Below are 15395 nucleotides of genomic sequence, written 5' to 3'. Positions count from 1 at the left end.
AATTGCTCTAGTGTCTATAATTCGTATGGAATTGAACATCAAAGAAGTTGTGTTGAGACTCCACAACAAAATTCTGTTGTGGAGAGGAAACACCAACATATATTGAATGTAACCCGCAGCTTGATCTTTCAATCTAATATCCCTCACATATATTGGTCCTATGTTATATCCCAAGCTGTTTATCTGATTAATAGACTTCCCTCTCCTATCATTAAAGACAAAACCCCTTACGAACTCTTACAGGGTAAATCACCCACCTATCTTGACTTAAAGATTTTTGGTTGCCTATGTTTTGCATCTACCTTAGAAGGTAACAGAAGTAAGCTTGATCCTAGAGCTAGAAAGGGTATTTTTCTAGGATACAAGAGTGGGATAAAAGGATATATAGTCCTTGACATTAATAGTAGAGAAATATTCATAAGTAGGAATGTTATCTTCTATGAAAATATTTTCCCATATAAAAACAAACAAGCAGGAAGCAGTAATCATGATAAGGATAAAGGGGACATATCTTTTCTTGGTGACATTACTTGCAGCCATGAACAAAGTTCTACTGAGAATGAGAGATCTACTGAAGAGGAAGCTGCCACCGATAATGACAATCCTATAGACCAAGAACTTGAGAATGTACAGAGGAAATCCAGCAGAATGAGAAGGACTCCAGAATACTTAAAAGATTACATACAACAAAGTGATCACTCTCCATTCACTCAACTGTGTGCCAAAAATGGTTTGATTACTCCCTATCCCATTAAAAATTTTCTGTCTTATAAATCTCTTTCAGATAAGCATTTGAAATATACTCTTGCTGTGACTGTGAATAAAGAGCCCAATTCCTATGAAGAAGCTAAGAACAGCCCTGAATGGGTTGATGCTATGAGGAAAGAAATACATGCTCTACAGATGAATAAAACCTGGTATTTTACCCAACTTCCTCCAGGAAAGAGATCTATCGGATGCAGATGGGTCTATAAGGTGAAGCATAAAGCTGATGGCACAGTTGAGAGATATAAAGCCAGATTGGTAGCCAAAGGCTACACTCAACAAGAGGGAATAGATTTTTTGGATACTTTTTCCCCAGTTGCTAAACTCACCTCTATTAGACTTTTGTTGGCTCTTGCAGCCTCTAAAGGCTGGTTCCTACATCAACTTGATGTGGAAAATGCCTTCCTTCATGGAGATTTGAATGAAGATGTTTATATGGATCTTCCTCCAGGATTAAATGTTGACAATAAAGGGCTGGTCTGTAAACTAACCAAATCCTTATATGGGCTGAAACAAGCTAGCAGACAGTGGTTTGACAAGCTTTCATCTTTTCTTATTTCTTCAGGATATACCCAATCTAAATCCGACCATTCCCTATTTGTTAAAAGAAACCTTTCGGATTTCACAGCCTTACTTATATATGTTGATGACATTGTCTTGACAGGGAATTCAATGAAAGAAATCAATCTCATGAAAACTCTTTTGGATAACCAATTTCAGATTAAAGATTTAGGAGAACTTAAGTATTTCCTTGGATTTGAAGTGGCTAGATCGAAGAAAGGGATACACTTGTGCCAAAGGAAATATGCCTTGGATATCCTAGAAGAAACAGGAATGCTAGGGAGTAAACCTAGTTCTACACCTTATTTGAGCAATACTAGCAGTCTGTACAAAAAGGAGGATTATATGGAAAACCCTAGTGATTATAGGAAACTAATAGGAAAATTATTCTATCTTACTAACACTAGGCCTGATTTATGCTTCACTGTCAATCTTTTAAGTCAGTTCATGCAGGAACCAACTAAGCACCACTATCAAGCCTTACAACACGTACTTAGGTATGTCAAATCAAGTCCAACTGAAGGACTTTTCTTTGCTGTTGATTCTAATCCTCAGATAAAGGGATTCAGTGATTCAGATTGAGCCACATGTCCTAATACAAGAAGGTCTACTACTGGATACTGCATTTTCTTAGGCAACTCTCTTATCTCATGGAGGTCAAAGAAACAGAGTACGGTGTCAAGGTCTTCCACGGAAGCTGAATACAGGGCTCTTGCAGCTACAGTGTGTGAGATGCAGTGGTTACACTATCTTCTTCAAGATTTACACATTGAGCCAACAGCTACTGCTGTCCTCTATTGTGATAACAACTCAGCAAGGCATATTGCTCACAATCAAAGCTATCATGAGCGAACCAAGCACATAGAGTTGGATTGTCACGTTGTTCGTGAGAAAATACAAGCCAAGCTCCTACATTTGCTTCCCATTCGATCAGAAGGACAACTTGCAGATGTATTTACTAAATTTCCTCACCGGACTCGGTTCAAATCTATTATTCCCAAGCTTGGAATGATGAATATCCATCATCCAGCTTGAGGGGAGGCTATTAAGAATCAGTTATTAGATACATAAATACAAAATGAACCGAAGTTCATTTTGGGACCTTGTTTAATGTTTTCTGTTTTAGGTCTTTATTGTTTTCTGTTCATCAGAGCACTATATATAGAGCTCTGTTTTCAGTTTTGTGTTTTTTTATGTTCTGTTCTACAATCAATGAGAAGTATAACACTTTGATACACAGAAAGAAATGGTAATCAAGAAAGGATATGTTTTACTTACTTGTCTCTTTCCCCTGATCATCTTTTTCTCCTGCACCACTTCCATCTGAGGCCTCCAAGGTTGTCGGACCACCGTGGGATCGCCACTCTCTGAGACGGAACTCTCTGGAAGCTCTCCGTTCTCTCTCCTGATTGTGAAGAAGCTCTAGCCACGTCTGCATTAGCCATTCATCTGATGGCTTTAATCCTGCCATGGGCCGCCCAATATTGGGCTTCATCACAATGCACATCACTTTGGGCTTCAGTTTAATACAATTGAAGACTAAAATTGTTTTCTTCTAGTTTTTACAATATTAAAAATAAATTAAAACAAATTGTTTTTCTTAAACTTTTTTAAAAGTGTTGAAAGTGACACCACTTTAGCTGTTAACAAGAGAATCTAAAGTCGTGAATGCTAGAAAAGGTTCACATGTTTCTTTAAAAACTGTTAAAAACACTAGGGATTTTAGAGTAAATTTGTTTAAAGAATTTAAAAGTAAATGATTGAAAGTATATTTGAAAATAAAGTTTACAAAAGTTTCTATAGGATTTGATTAACATAATTGATGAAAAAAGTTTTAATTAATAAAAATTTAAAATTATTAAAATATTTTTGGTAGTAAAAGTAATGTAAAATAATATTTATTATAATATATTTATTGTTAAAAAATATTAAAACTAGATAATAAATAAATAAAATTAATTAAAAAATGAAATAAATTTGTATCAGAAAATCTATCAATTTGGAATTTTAGTTCTAACAAGTTTGACAAAAGTAGTATAGTTAAATTTCAATTTAATCCATTGTAGTGAGAGAGTAATGTGATAGAGGTATAAATATTTTTTATCCAATTTGAAAGGTAATTTAGACATGCAAGACAAAAATGAAATATCTATTCTTGTTTTCTTTTTCAACTTTTAACTTTGTTTGAAAACTATGGCTAACTTAGAAATTTAAAACTCATTAATGTATTGGTTAAAAGAATTAAAATAATAGGAAAAGGGCACAGAAATTTGTAATGTAATATGTGATTTTGAAAATGCTGCTTATTTCAAATTTTTAAATGTTCATTTTAGGATTCCTAAATTTCAAAATCTCACTATTTATTCTTGGAACTGAATATAAGAAGCTTGAAATCAAATATAAGAAGTTAGAATTAATTACTCCTGAATTATTGAGTGGAACTGATTACGGTGTATATTGTTGTAGCCTGGAATAAGATATATGCTCTAAAATCAATTCCAATACTGCAAGTAAAATCGGTTACCTTGCACTAGAATCAGATCGTTTTTAGTTTCCATGTTCAACGTCTTCATCTTCAATGTTTCATCTTCAATCTCTTCACCTTGAACATCCAAATCAAAATCCCAAGCGGTATGAGTTGAAATCGATTCCTCCTTTGGATAGAATCGATTATAAGGCTTTAATGTGAATGTTGGAATATTCTGTCTTGCCGTAATCTATTATTTCCACTTTTATATTAGGTAAAAATGATAATTGTACGAAAGTTTATTCGACATTTCTTAAATCACTTCAAAGCCGAGTAAACTGCAAAAATTGAAACTTTGAATAATTTCTGAAACTGTCGCTTTGTCTAACTTTTAAATCATACAAAACAAACATAATTTATCTCGTAATTCAATCTTTACCAATACATGTGAACACTACTTTCTACATAACATAGTTAAAGATAGAAGGAAAATATATAATGTTGTTGAAATGTCAAAGTTGTTCTCCTTTACTATATTAAATTCAGTTTGGAGAAAAAATGTTGTTCTCATTTGATTTTATCTTATTTATCCGTGTAATTGGACTGATTTCAAAAGTTTTAATCTTCCAGTCATTTTCTTTTTTCTATTTTTTTTTCTTTTCTAATTTTTTAGATGAAAAGATGACATCTTACAACCCTGAACCATGTGTTCCTTCTTTGACCGCATGCCCTGTCAGTCCTGACATTAATACTTTCACCCTCTATGATTCTGGGAATATATTTAAACCTTTTTTTATGTTTTTACTTCTTTATATGAATTAAAAAAGAATATCACAATATTAAAGGAACAACTTTTACTTACCTCGATTTTATCCTATGCTATAAAAACAGTCTCTAACTATTTTCAACCATTATCCTTTTAGACACAGAGAAGGGTGAATATTATTTTGGTCTTTAAGAAAGGTAAACTTGTCGAACTTAGTTCATAACAAATAAAAAATTATTTAATTATTGATTATATATATAAGAAGCATGATAACTATATCTTGTTAATAAACTTTTAAAGTATATTTTTGTCATTAAATTATGGTGTTTAAATATCAATTTGAGGCTACATTGTAAAATGTGTTTTTTAAGACCAATTTAGCATTTAGTAATAAAATTGAGGAATGAGTTTTTACTTCTTTTTTTTACATTCAGCTACTATATCATATTTGAGAATTAAGTTGTCCCCGTTTGCACACTTTCATGCCAAAATTATCCAACAAAGAATGCTAGCTTTTTTTTTTGCCCGTAAAAACTACAAAGTCAATGGTTAGACCAAGGCTTTTGAGAAATAATTTTTAACTACACATGTTCTACACAGTTAATATGGTAAGATGAAAAGGGTTAAATTTCAAAAGGAAATTGTACTTAATATGTATCATAATCCAAATATCATGACTGATTGTTTAAATGGGAGAAGATCGATTGATTGTAATCAAAATTAACTAATTACTTAATTAATTTAAAAAGGTTATTAATTGGATTTAAATGGAATTGAATCATGATTAAGCTAATCATAATCAAAAGGTTATAGAAAAATTTATAAATACATATTAAAGGTATTTTTGTTAAGACTTTTTATGTTTGATTTATCAAAATCTAATTAACTTAAACATATTTTTAACAATTACATTCATTCGATTGGACAACTTATTATCTGAACAAAAATATGATAACTGAAAAATAAGCGACAAAATAATTATTTTAAGTGAACTTTTGATTTTACACCGAAATTTTAATGATACTGTAAAAATCTCTAATACTTATTCAGTTCAACCTTGTCAAATCAATTTATCAATAGATATATGTAATAGGAGGGAAGTAACGCAAAATTATCAAGTTCTTAAATATATTAATACCAAAAAAGTTTATACAAATATTTTTTAAAAGAAAAAAAATTATATTTTAACTATTTATGGTACCAGAATAATATTTTAATCTTCTTTATAGTGGCCCAATGAGAGCAGATCAGCATCTTGAGCCTGTGCACAATATTTGGACTCTGCACAAGCACTGACACGAAACCTGAACTTTTTTTTATGACCTGTTTGAATTTTTAGCTATTTGACGCATGAAAGAATTATATGCTTGACAAAAATAGGAAATCTTCATAGAATTATATGCTAATCTTCTCAGAAAGTGCAGAACTATTTCTTACATACACATAAGATTTGTGCTAATATGTTGATGAGATTAATTTACAATTTTTTGTCCGGTAAAAATTTATTTATTTTTGCCTAATTATTATATATTTGATTACATAACAAAAATTAATATTTTTCAAATAAAACGAGGGCATCAATTAATGTGGTTGAAAATTGTTTTATGAAGCAAATTGGAAATCTATTCTTAACATATGGGATGAACCTTTTTACAAAACTTTTCTGTATAATAAAAAATTATGTTTCTTATTTCCTAATCGATAAATTACAAGAAACTCGTTAAAAGTTTAACTACTTAGAAGAAATTATACTCTATTATAATTATTTGAATTTATAAATAGTTACTCTAATAATTTTAGTACCAGATTTTTTTGTCATATTATCATTCTAAGTATTTAACCAAATTTTAATTTTCATCTTAACAAGTAATTTAGATTCAATTACATCAAAGTAAAGCTCAATTCAATTTTTGTGAGAATTATTTTCGCATAAAATTAATATATCTTAGATAAGTAAATACTTTATTATTTTTTTTACACCTTAATGAAAATATACACATAAAATATTTTTTAACACAAGTATACATAAAATAAAATAAAATTATCTCTTCTTATAAGTAACGAGGTGAGTTTAATATATATGCATAACATTCATATAATTACTAATGCCGTTTTAATTTTGATTATTAAAATTGCATTCGTGCATTCATTTCACGACTAATATAACTAGTTATATAATCTCTCGGTTTATTCTCAAGTGCAGTTTAACAATTTTTTTAACAAAATAAAATATATAATAAATTTTCTTAATTTAAATTAAATATTCATCAAAAAATTGTTTTTCTATTTTCACTTTTACATCCATATAAATGCATAACCACAAGTTAATAAAAAAAAATAGGCGAGGAATAAAGGTACAAATAAAAATAAAAAGAATAACTAATATCATCTGAAACCTTGAAAATAACAAGTAAATAATATCAAAAATATTCAAATTTAAGATAGTTAATGGAATATATATATATATATATATATATATATATATATATATATATATATATATATATATATATATATGGATTTGTGTGTTTTTTACTTGGTATATTTTATCAATGTGTACCGGGTTTTAGTAGACAAAAATACTCTTATATATATCATGAATTTTAAGTTTTAAGATTATGAGTATTTTAATAATTTTCATTCTCAAAACTAAAAAAAACTCAAACCCTTATTCACCATTCTCATTCATCTCAACCATTTATTTTTCATCTCTCATTCCAACATTTTCTCTCTCTTAGTCCCAACTCACACATTTCAAACAATTTCTTACAAAAAAATTATTTTATAATGAGTTTTCATTTTAAAATTTTTGTCTTATATAATTTTATCTAATTTTCACAAGCATAATGACATATGAATGAATTTGAAATTGGCCTGGAAAAAATCACAAACACTCAATATTAAACAATTTCTTACAAAAAATGATTTTATAATGAGTTTTCATTTTATAATTTTTGTCTTATCTAATTTTATCTAATTTTCACAAGCATAATGATATCCAAAGAAATTGATAATTGACCTTGTCTTATCTAATTTTTACAAGTATAATGACATAGGAAAGAATTGGTAATTGACCTAGAGAGTTTTTTTAGAGATAATAAAACATGTGCAGTTGATGAAATTAGAGAGGTTAGTGAAGATGATGAAATTAAAGAGATCTTGAATAAACCTTTGCCTGAAAGCGAATATGCCAATGACTTAACTTTTTACAAAATTGTTTAACGGCGAATGTTTCTGATTCTTTCACTTGGGGCTAGGTGATAGAGAAAATGTTAGAGTAAAAGAGATGAAAGAAAAAAGGTTGAGAGGAATAAGAGAAGTAAGTAAGAGTTTGGGGTTTCTTGTTTTTTTTAGTTTTGAGAATAAAATTAGTGAAATACTCTTAACCTTAAAACTTAGAATCTATGATATATAAAGGTATTTTTATCTACTAAAACCCGATACACATTGTTAAAATGTATCAACTGAAAAACCGAATTCGCATTCATATATATATATATATATATATATATATAATGACTTATTCTTGATCTTATCCCCCATTTTATTTTAAATTAAATTTTTATATTAATTAGATAATAAATGCTCTTAATTTTTTTTAAATTCTTATTTTATTTACCATTTATCCTATATTTTTACCACATTTATCACATCATTTATTAATTTTTATACACTTTTCTCTTATTTTCCTTCATCAAATGTTATCATATTTTCCTTAATCCAAATAAGTAAACTTTAATTATTCTTTTTATTCAAATCCACTCCCCAAAACCACACCAAAAAACAAACACATGATATCTACTAAAAAAGAAAAAAGTAAAAGAATATATGATAGAATATTTTTTTATAGAAACAAAGAGTGACAATTTAAATATATGCTTTTATTTCTTGTATGTATTTCTGTTTCTCTTATTCATTTCTACAATTGTTTACATTATATATGGCTTTATTCACTTAGTTTTAGAAAACAGTTAATAAACAAATACGTATTTCCTAAAAAAAAGTTTATACTTGCTTTTACTAAAGAAAAATATTCTTATAACAACTTTTTTTTTAACAACTTTTTTATAATTGTCAATGTGTAGTTTGTGATATCGGTTTCAAATATAAGAATCAATAAAATAATCACAGTCCAAGAAAAGTTGTTAAAAAATAAAAAGTTGTTAAAAAAAATTGTTAAATGATTTACTAAAAATACATGTATGTATTGAATCCATCCGTCCATGGGAATCTTCAACAGGAACTAATTTAGTTCTACAGTCATCACATTATCCATATATCTAATTTATCACTCATCACGAGAGTTATGTCTTATATGGAAAGACCTATGAAAATATCATAACTTTAAAATCTTGTCGTTTAATAATGAAGCATACATTTTGGTCCAGACTCTACATATAAGAGCACTGAGAGATTTCCTGGAACCTCTGATATAAATATCTCATTATCATAATCATTCTGCATTTGTGGACAAATGGCCATTAAGAGAGTTAATTCAGCAACTTACTTCTTACTTTTTCTTCACTTTCTCCTTCCCTTCGCCTCATGCAGCAACAGGAAGCAGGTCTTTCATTTTTCATCTGCTATCTTTCTCACTTTTTTTCTTTTACTCTCTCTGTCTTCTGCTTTTCCATGTCGATTATGTGAAACAATCTTTCTCGCCTTCACACAGGTTTATGTAGTTGAGTTGTTCGGAGATCACAGCAATAGTGATAAAACAGATGAAGTTGAGAATACCCATCATGCTTTTTTGCTTTCCGTTAAAGAAACTGAGGAGGAAGCACGAGCTTCCCTTCTTTATAATTACAAACACAGTATCAATGGTTTTGCAGCATTGCTTACTCCAAAAGAAGCCAATGAGCTCTCAGGTAAAACTATGATCATTCTTCAGTTTTGGTTTTAACTTTTTAAATACGTCTAACTTTGGAAAGAAAACATGGACAGAAATGGAGGGAGTGGTTTCTGTGCATAAGAACCAGCCAAGAATCTACTCTTTGCACACCACCAGATCATGGGAATTCGTGGGATTGGATAGACCTTTGAATCCATTGGAAGAAGACTCAAAACAGAAAAATAGAGACTTGCTAAGCAGAGCACAATATGGGAAAGATATCATAGTAGGAATGATTGATAGTGGTAATTTTATCAGCATAATTATCTTCCTTATATGTCTATGGTATAATCTTGAAAATAATTAAATAAAAGATTGTTATTCATACAACATTTTACCACAATATTTCTTTTCTTTGTATCTCTTATCATCGTATTTCGTATATATCTTATTTCGTATTTTCTTTCCTTTCTTTCTGTAGGTAACAGCATTACTCTAATTATGGGTGTGGCTGTTCTCATTTTACTCTATTTATCTAGATAATGTATTGTGTAATTAAATAACTAATCTGTAGCATCAAACCAGTGAGCAGTGTTAATTAGTGTGTGCGTGTCTGCATGATATATGTTTATATATATAAATATATGTGTGTGTTGACTGTGGTTCTACTTGCAGGTGTGTGGCCAGATTCAAGTAGCTTCAGTGATGAAGGGATGGGGCCTGTTCCAACAAAATGGAAAGGAGAATGTCAAAATGGAACTGCTTTCGATTCATCCCAGTGTAATAGGTGATATTGTTTTTCTTTATACCACACATGAACTTCTAAATTTTTTTGTTAAATTAAGATGATATATATGTGTGCTAGTGTATATATATATATATATATATATATATATATATATATATATATATAGTTTGGGTAAGACATATATAATTCAAGGTTAAGTTATGTTTCAAAGGAAATAAGTATAACTAGTTTGATTTTATTGATTTTGTTGAAAGGTATATATATAGTGACGGCAGTTCTAAAATAGAGTCTTAAGTTTGTGATTTCTGAATAAGCTATTCAGTGTAGCTTTTTCATTACAGTTACATGTATTGAAAATTACAAGACAAAAGTTCTTCAGTGAACTTTGGAACCTTTGAATGGTTTTTCTTTATGAGTTAGTCAGCGTTTGTGGTTTCTTTCTTCATTTATTTAATCTTCTGAACACTAAGGAATGGCTTAAATATTACTAAAGCAAAAGTTCAGTTCACTATCCGTTGCTGCATAAATTATTATCATGTCATTGTCAAGGTGTATAAATATCTATATACATCTATTTAAAAGATAACGAAAAGAAAGTGTGCATGAGAAGGAAGAATATATATTTGAAATAATACTGTAAGATATTATACTTTTATATAAAATAAAGGGAAACATTTAACTGAAAGTAAAACATTATAGAACTATTCCTAGCAAATTGGACATGCGAAGAATTATATAATACCTATTATTCTCAGAGTACCTTTATCAGATTAATTCAGAAGCATATAACTGACATGGAACATGGTTTTCTCTGTGTGGTCTTTTTCGTTTTCTATACATTTTATATTTCATTAATATTCTGGAAGAAAAATGATAACTTTGGCGGTAGGTGGGGTTAATTCTAAATAGAATATCTATTGAGCATGATTTCTAGCTTTTGTCCTTTTGACTTAATTGTTTTTGGCTTCTTTTTATTTTGCATCTCGTGAGTTTCTCTACATGTATATCTGTGTATGTGTATCTATCTCTTTCTTTTGTTTGCTTTGTTTGTTGGGTCAATGTCTTTTCTCTTGGCATCCATTCCCATAGTCTAATAGGAAGATGATTGAAGGAAAAGGAAAATGAAAATGTATAATTATTGAAGAGGTCTACACTGAAATGATCAGTTTATGCCAAAAGATCGAAACATGTGAACGAGAGAGAAAAAGAGTGGCATGTAAACTAGGGGACAACATTTTCATCTGTATGTATTGGGACGATAGACTGATGAAAATTTTGCAGTTCTGACAAGTCTTTGTTTGGTGTTACTCGTGATGTTTCTGAATCTGACTCCATTACTATGGGCTTTTTGAATCAGATTTTATACAATAAAATGATATAATAATTTCTATAAAACTTTTTTTTCCCAACACATTACTTACATATATACAATGTCTCATTTCACTGACAAATTAGATAAATTTCATTTAGATAATCCATCAGATACAAAAAATTCATTGATCTATTTTATTCATACTAATTTATTTGATAACAACAGTTTAATTCATAACATTAAACTATGAAAAAAAATGTAATTAAAAATTGTTAAACAAATTTTAATTGAAAAACAAGTAACATATCAGTAATCATCTATAAAATTAAATGGCTGAACTTAATTTGATTTATTTTTTATATTTTGCAATTAATGAATTTAGCTAGCACTCCATGGTAAGAATAAATACATTTTATCTTACTTATATTTGAATTATCTCTACATTATTTATATGTAATTGCGAATATATTTAATGTATTTAAATAGCTTAAATACATTTAATCATATTAAATGGTTGAAAACAATAGTATTAAAATAATTGAGTAGATAAATAAAATTTGTCCTATCTACATTAATTTAGTAGATAAATACATTAAGTTTAATGTTTTAAACTTAAAAGTCATTTTGGCTTCTTAGACTTCCTTTACTATAGATTAGATGTTCATTCCATTATTTATTATGCTAATTTCATCAATTTAGGAAATATATCTAGAAAAGTCACGTGAATGATAGATATTACTTTAGAAAATGACAAATGACAGTCTAACAACAAAATTACTCTAGAATTAAACTCAGAGAGTTGCATTTTAAACACATAAGAAAGGAATATTAAACTTCAAATATAACCTCACAAAAGTATCTTATAGATACCTCTGCAATAGATGAAAATTATCTACATGCACCAATAGTGGTAAAATAATGTAATATTAGAGGTGTGAATTTCTTCTATGGCACATGGCTGAGTCACAACTTTCTCTTAAAGAAGTCTCAAAAGATGGATTAGGATAAGGTAAATATAGGTTTCACCCACTGCGATACACACATTTATATTTATTTTACATATATCATGAAAGTAAAAAATTTATAAAAAAAGTAAATTTTCCATTTGATTTTTCATGAATCCATAATTAAAATGAAGTTTGCATATTTGGTGCAGGAAGATTATAGGAGCTCGTTACTACTTGCGTGGTTACGAGAGTGTATTTGGTCCTCTAAACGAAAAAGAGGACTACAAATCAGCACGTGACAAAGATGGTCATGGAACACACACAGCTTCAATAGTAGCAGGACGTGCAGTGGCGAATGCCTCAGCCCTTGGAGGCTTTGCCAAGGGCACAGCCCTAGGTGGGGCCCCTTTGGCCCGTCTTGCCATATACAAAGCATGTTGGCCCATAAAAGGACAGTCCAAAGACCAAGGGAACATATGCACAAACATTGACATGCTCAAAGCTATAGATGATGCCATTGGTGATGGCGTTGATGTTCTAAGCATTTCCATTGGGTTCAAAGAACCCATTTCTTATGAGGAGGATGTGATTGCCAGGGGTGCATTGCATGCTGTGAGGAACAACATTGTTGTAGCGTGCAGTGCAGGTAATGCTGGCCCTTCACCTCAAACTTTGTCAAATCCTGCACCATGGATCATCACGGTTGGTGCCAGCACTGTAGATAGGTCTTTTCTTGCTCTTGTTAAGCTCACCAATGGCACAATCATTGAGGTAAGACGTTAAGTTTATCAAAGTGTCTTTGGTTGCATGACTATGTGAAGAAAAAATAGGTATGCATGTTTATAACACCTCTTACATCTGATTGTGATTTTGAAGTAGTTATTAAAGAACCCTGCAACCTGCATGATTCATAAAAAACAAATAGACACTGATAAGACTGAGACTTGTATAATACTATCAATAAGAAGATTCCGACAGTGAAAATTGAAATCCTATTAATCTGTCTTGTTCAATTCTTATACAATACAATGTCACAAAAATGCTAGTGTATATGGAGCTAGATAATGAACTTTTAATTGGTTGAATTACACACTTCTTTTTTGTTGTACGTTAATATCAGGGTCGATCAATTACCCCAGTTCACATGGGAAAGAACTATTACCCATTGGTTCTAGCTAAAGATGTTGAACTTCCAGGCCTGCCTAGTAATAATTCTGGGTAGATTTTGAGCACTTTTGTTTTCCTCCTACATTTTTTATTCCGTGACTGATATAAAATTTAAAAGGCTTGTTTGATTAATCGTGCAGGTATTGCTTGGACAATAGCCTTGAACCTAACAGGACAATGGGGAAGATAGTTATCTGCCTCAGAGGGCAAGGTCAAAGGTTATATAAAGGCTTAGAAGTTCAAAGGGCAGGGGGGATTGGTCTTATCCTTGGGAACAATAAACTAAATGGAAATGATGTACCCTCTGATCCTCATTTTATTCCAGCCACTGGACTGTCCTATGATAATGTCTTAAAACTCATTCACTATGTCCGTTCTACCCCAAATCCAATGGCACAAATTCTGCCAGGAACAACAGTGTTAAAAACCACACCAGCACCCTACATGGCCTCTTTCTCTAGCAGGGGTCCAAATATAATTGACCCCAATATTCTCAAGGTACTAATTCCCTCATCGTTTGATCGCTGTATCATCACTAAACATTACATTTGAAACCTTGTGTCGTGTCATCATGCAACTGATTTATCTCCTGTGCATATATTCAAAGTAACATCAAAATTCTTTAATCATTTTTTGCTTTCAGCCTGATATTACAGCCCCAGGAGTAGACATATTAGCAGCATGGACCGCGGAAGATGGTCCCACACGAATGACATTTAACGACAAACGAGTGGTTAAGTACAACATCTTCTCTGGAACTTCAATGTCATGCCCTCATGTTGCTGCTGCAGCTGTTCTTCTCAAAGCCATACACCCTACATGGACCACTGCTGCTATAAGATCTGCCCTCATAACTACAGGTAACTTCAAGATGCTCATGATCCACCCCTTAGATGATTCATCTGTAATTCTTAATTCACACCTAAAAGCTTACGTAGAGGCAGTAATAACCATTATTTGCTTCTAGATCTGATCATGAACAGAGTTATGGATCAATCTAATTTGAAAACCCAACAAATAAAATAATACTAATCTCAGCATAATGAGCTGCAATCTGTCATCTATACAAGGGGAATGAATTATTGATCTGTTTAGTTCTACCAAGTCTAACTTCATCATGCAAATAAAAGTCTATTACAATAGCATTCCCAATTTTACTGATCTGGATCCTTTTCTTTGCAGCCAAGCCAACGGACAACACTGGCCATCCATTGATTGATGAAGCTGGAAATCTTGCAACTCCTTTTGCAATGGGATCGGGCCACTTCAACCCCAAAAAAGCAGCAGATCCTGGTCTAGTTTATGATGCCTCCTACATGGACTACCTTCTTTACACTTGTAAACTTGGAGTAGCTAAAAACCTCAACATTACATATAACTGTCCAAAGTCATTTCTTGAACCCTTTGAACTCAACTATCCATCCATACAAGTCCATGGACTCAATTACTCTAGGACTATTAAGAGGATAGTCACCAATGTTGGTAGAAGCAGGAGTATTTACAAGTTTAGTGCCTCGTCACCAAAGGAATTCTCCATCTCAGCCACTCCAGATACTCTTACATTTAATCATGTTGGGCAGAAAATGAACTTCATCATCACAGTGACAGCAAACTTGAGTCAGATACCAACCAACCATGGCCCAGATAAGTACTACTTTGGTTGGTATGCATGGACTCGAAAACATAACGTTGTAAGAAGCCCCGTGGCAGTGTCTTTTATATAGAATAACATCGTTTCTTCTTATTTTCATTGTTTTCTGCCGCTTCTTTTTCTTTTGAATCCTCAAAAAAAATAATTACTGCACATATATTCTGAGTCTATGTACTTTTT

At 30.8% G+C, this 15395-nt stretch overlaps 1 protein-coding gene across 1 annotated transcript; it reads left to right on the top strand.

Moving 5' to 3' along the window:
• Positions 1-8998: 8998 nt before the first annotated feature.
• On the top strand, positions 8999-15308 carry LOC108341157 (subtilisin-like protease SBT5.6). The gene is made up of 9 exons (XM_017578811.2): positions 8999-9123; positions 9232-9427; positions 9504-9695; positions 10066-10177; positions 12607-13168; positions 13518-13615; positions 13705-14062; positions 14208-14424; positions 14747-15308. The coding sequence occupies exons 1-9, from the start codon at positions 9034-9036 to the stop codon at positions 15286-15288; spliced, it is 2367 nt and encodes a 788-aa protein (XP_017434300.1). The 5' UTR covers positions 8999-9033; the 3' UTR covers positions 15289-15308.
• The last annotated feature ends 87 nt before the right edge of the window (positions 15309-15395 follow it).

The sequence above is a fragment of the Vigna angularis genome, chromosome 6 (assembly GCF_016808095.1).
Source record: "Vigna angularis cultivar LongXiaoDou No.4 chromosome 6, ASM1680809v1, whole genome shotgun sequence".
NCBI lineage: Eukaryota > Viridiplantae > Streptophyta > Magnoliopsida > Fabales > Fabaceae > Vigna > Vigna angularis.
The sequence above is the reverse complement of the archived record's forward strand: the minus strand, read 5'-3'. Positions and strand labels throughout refer to the sequence as shown.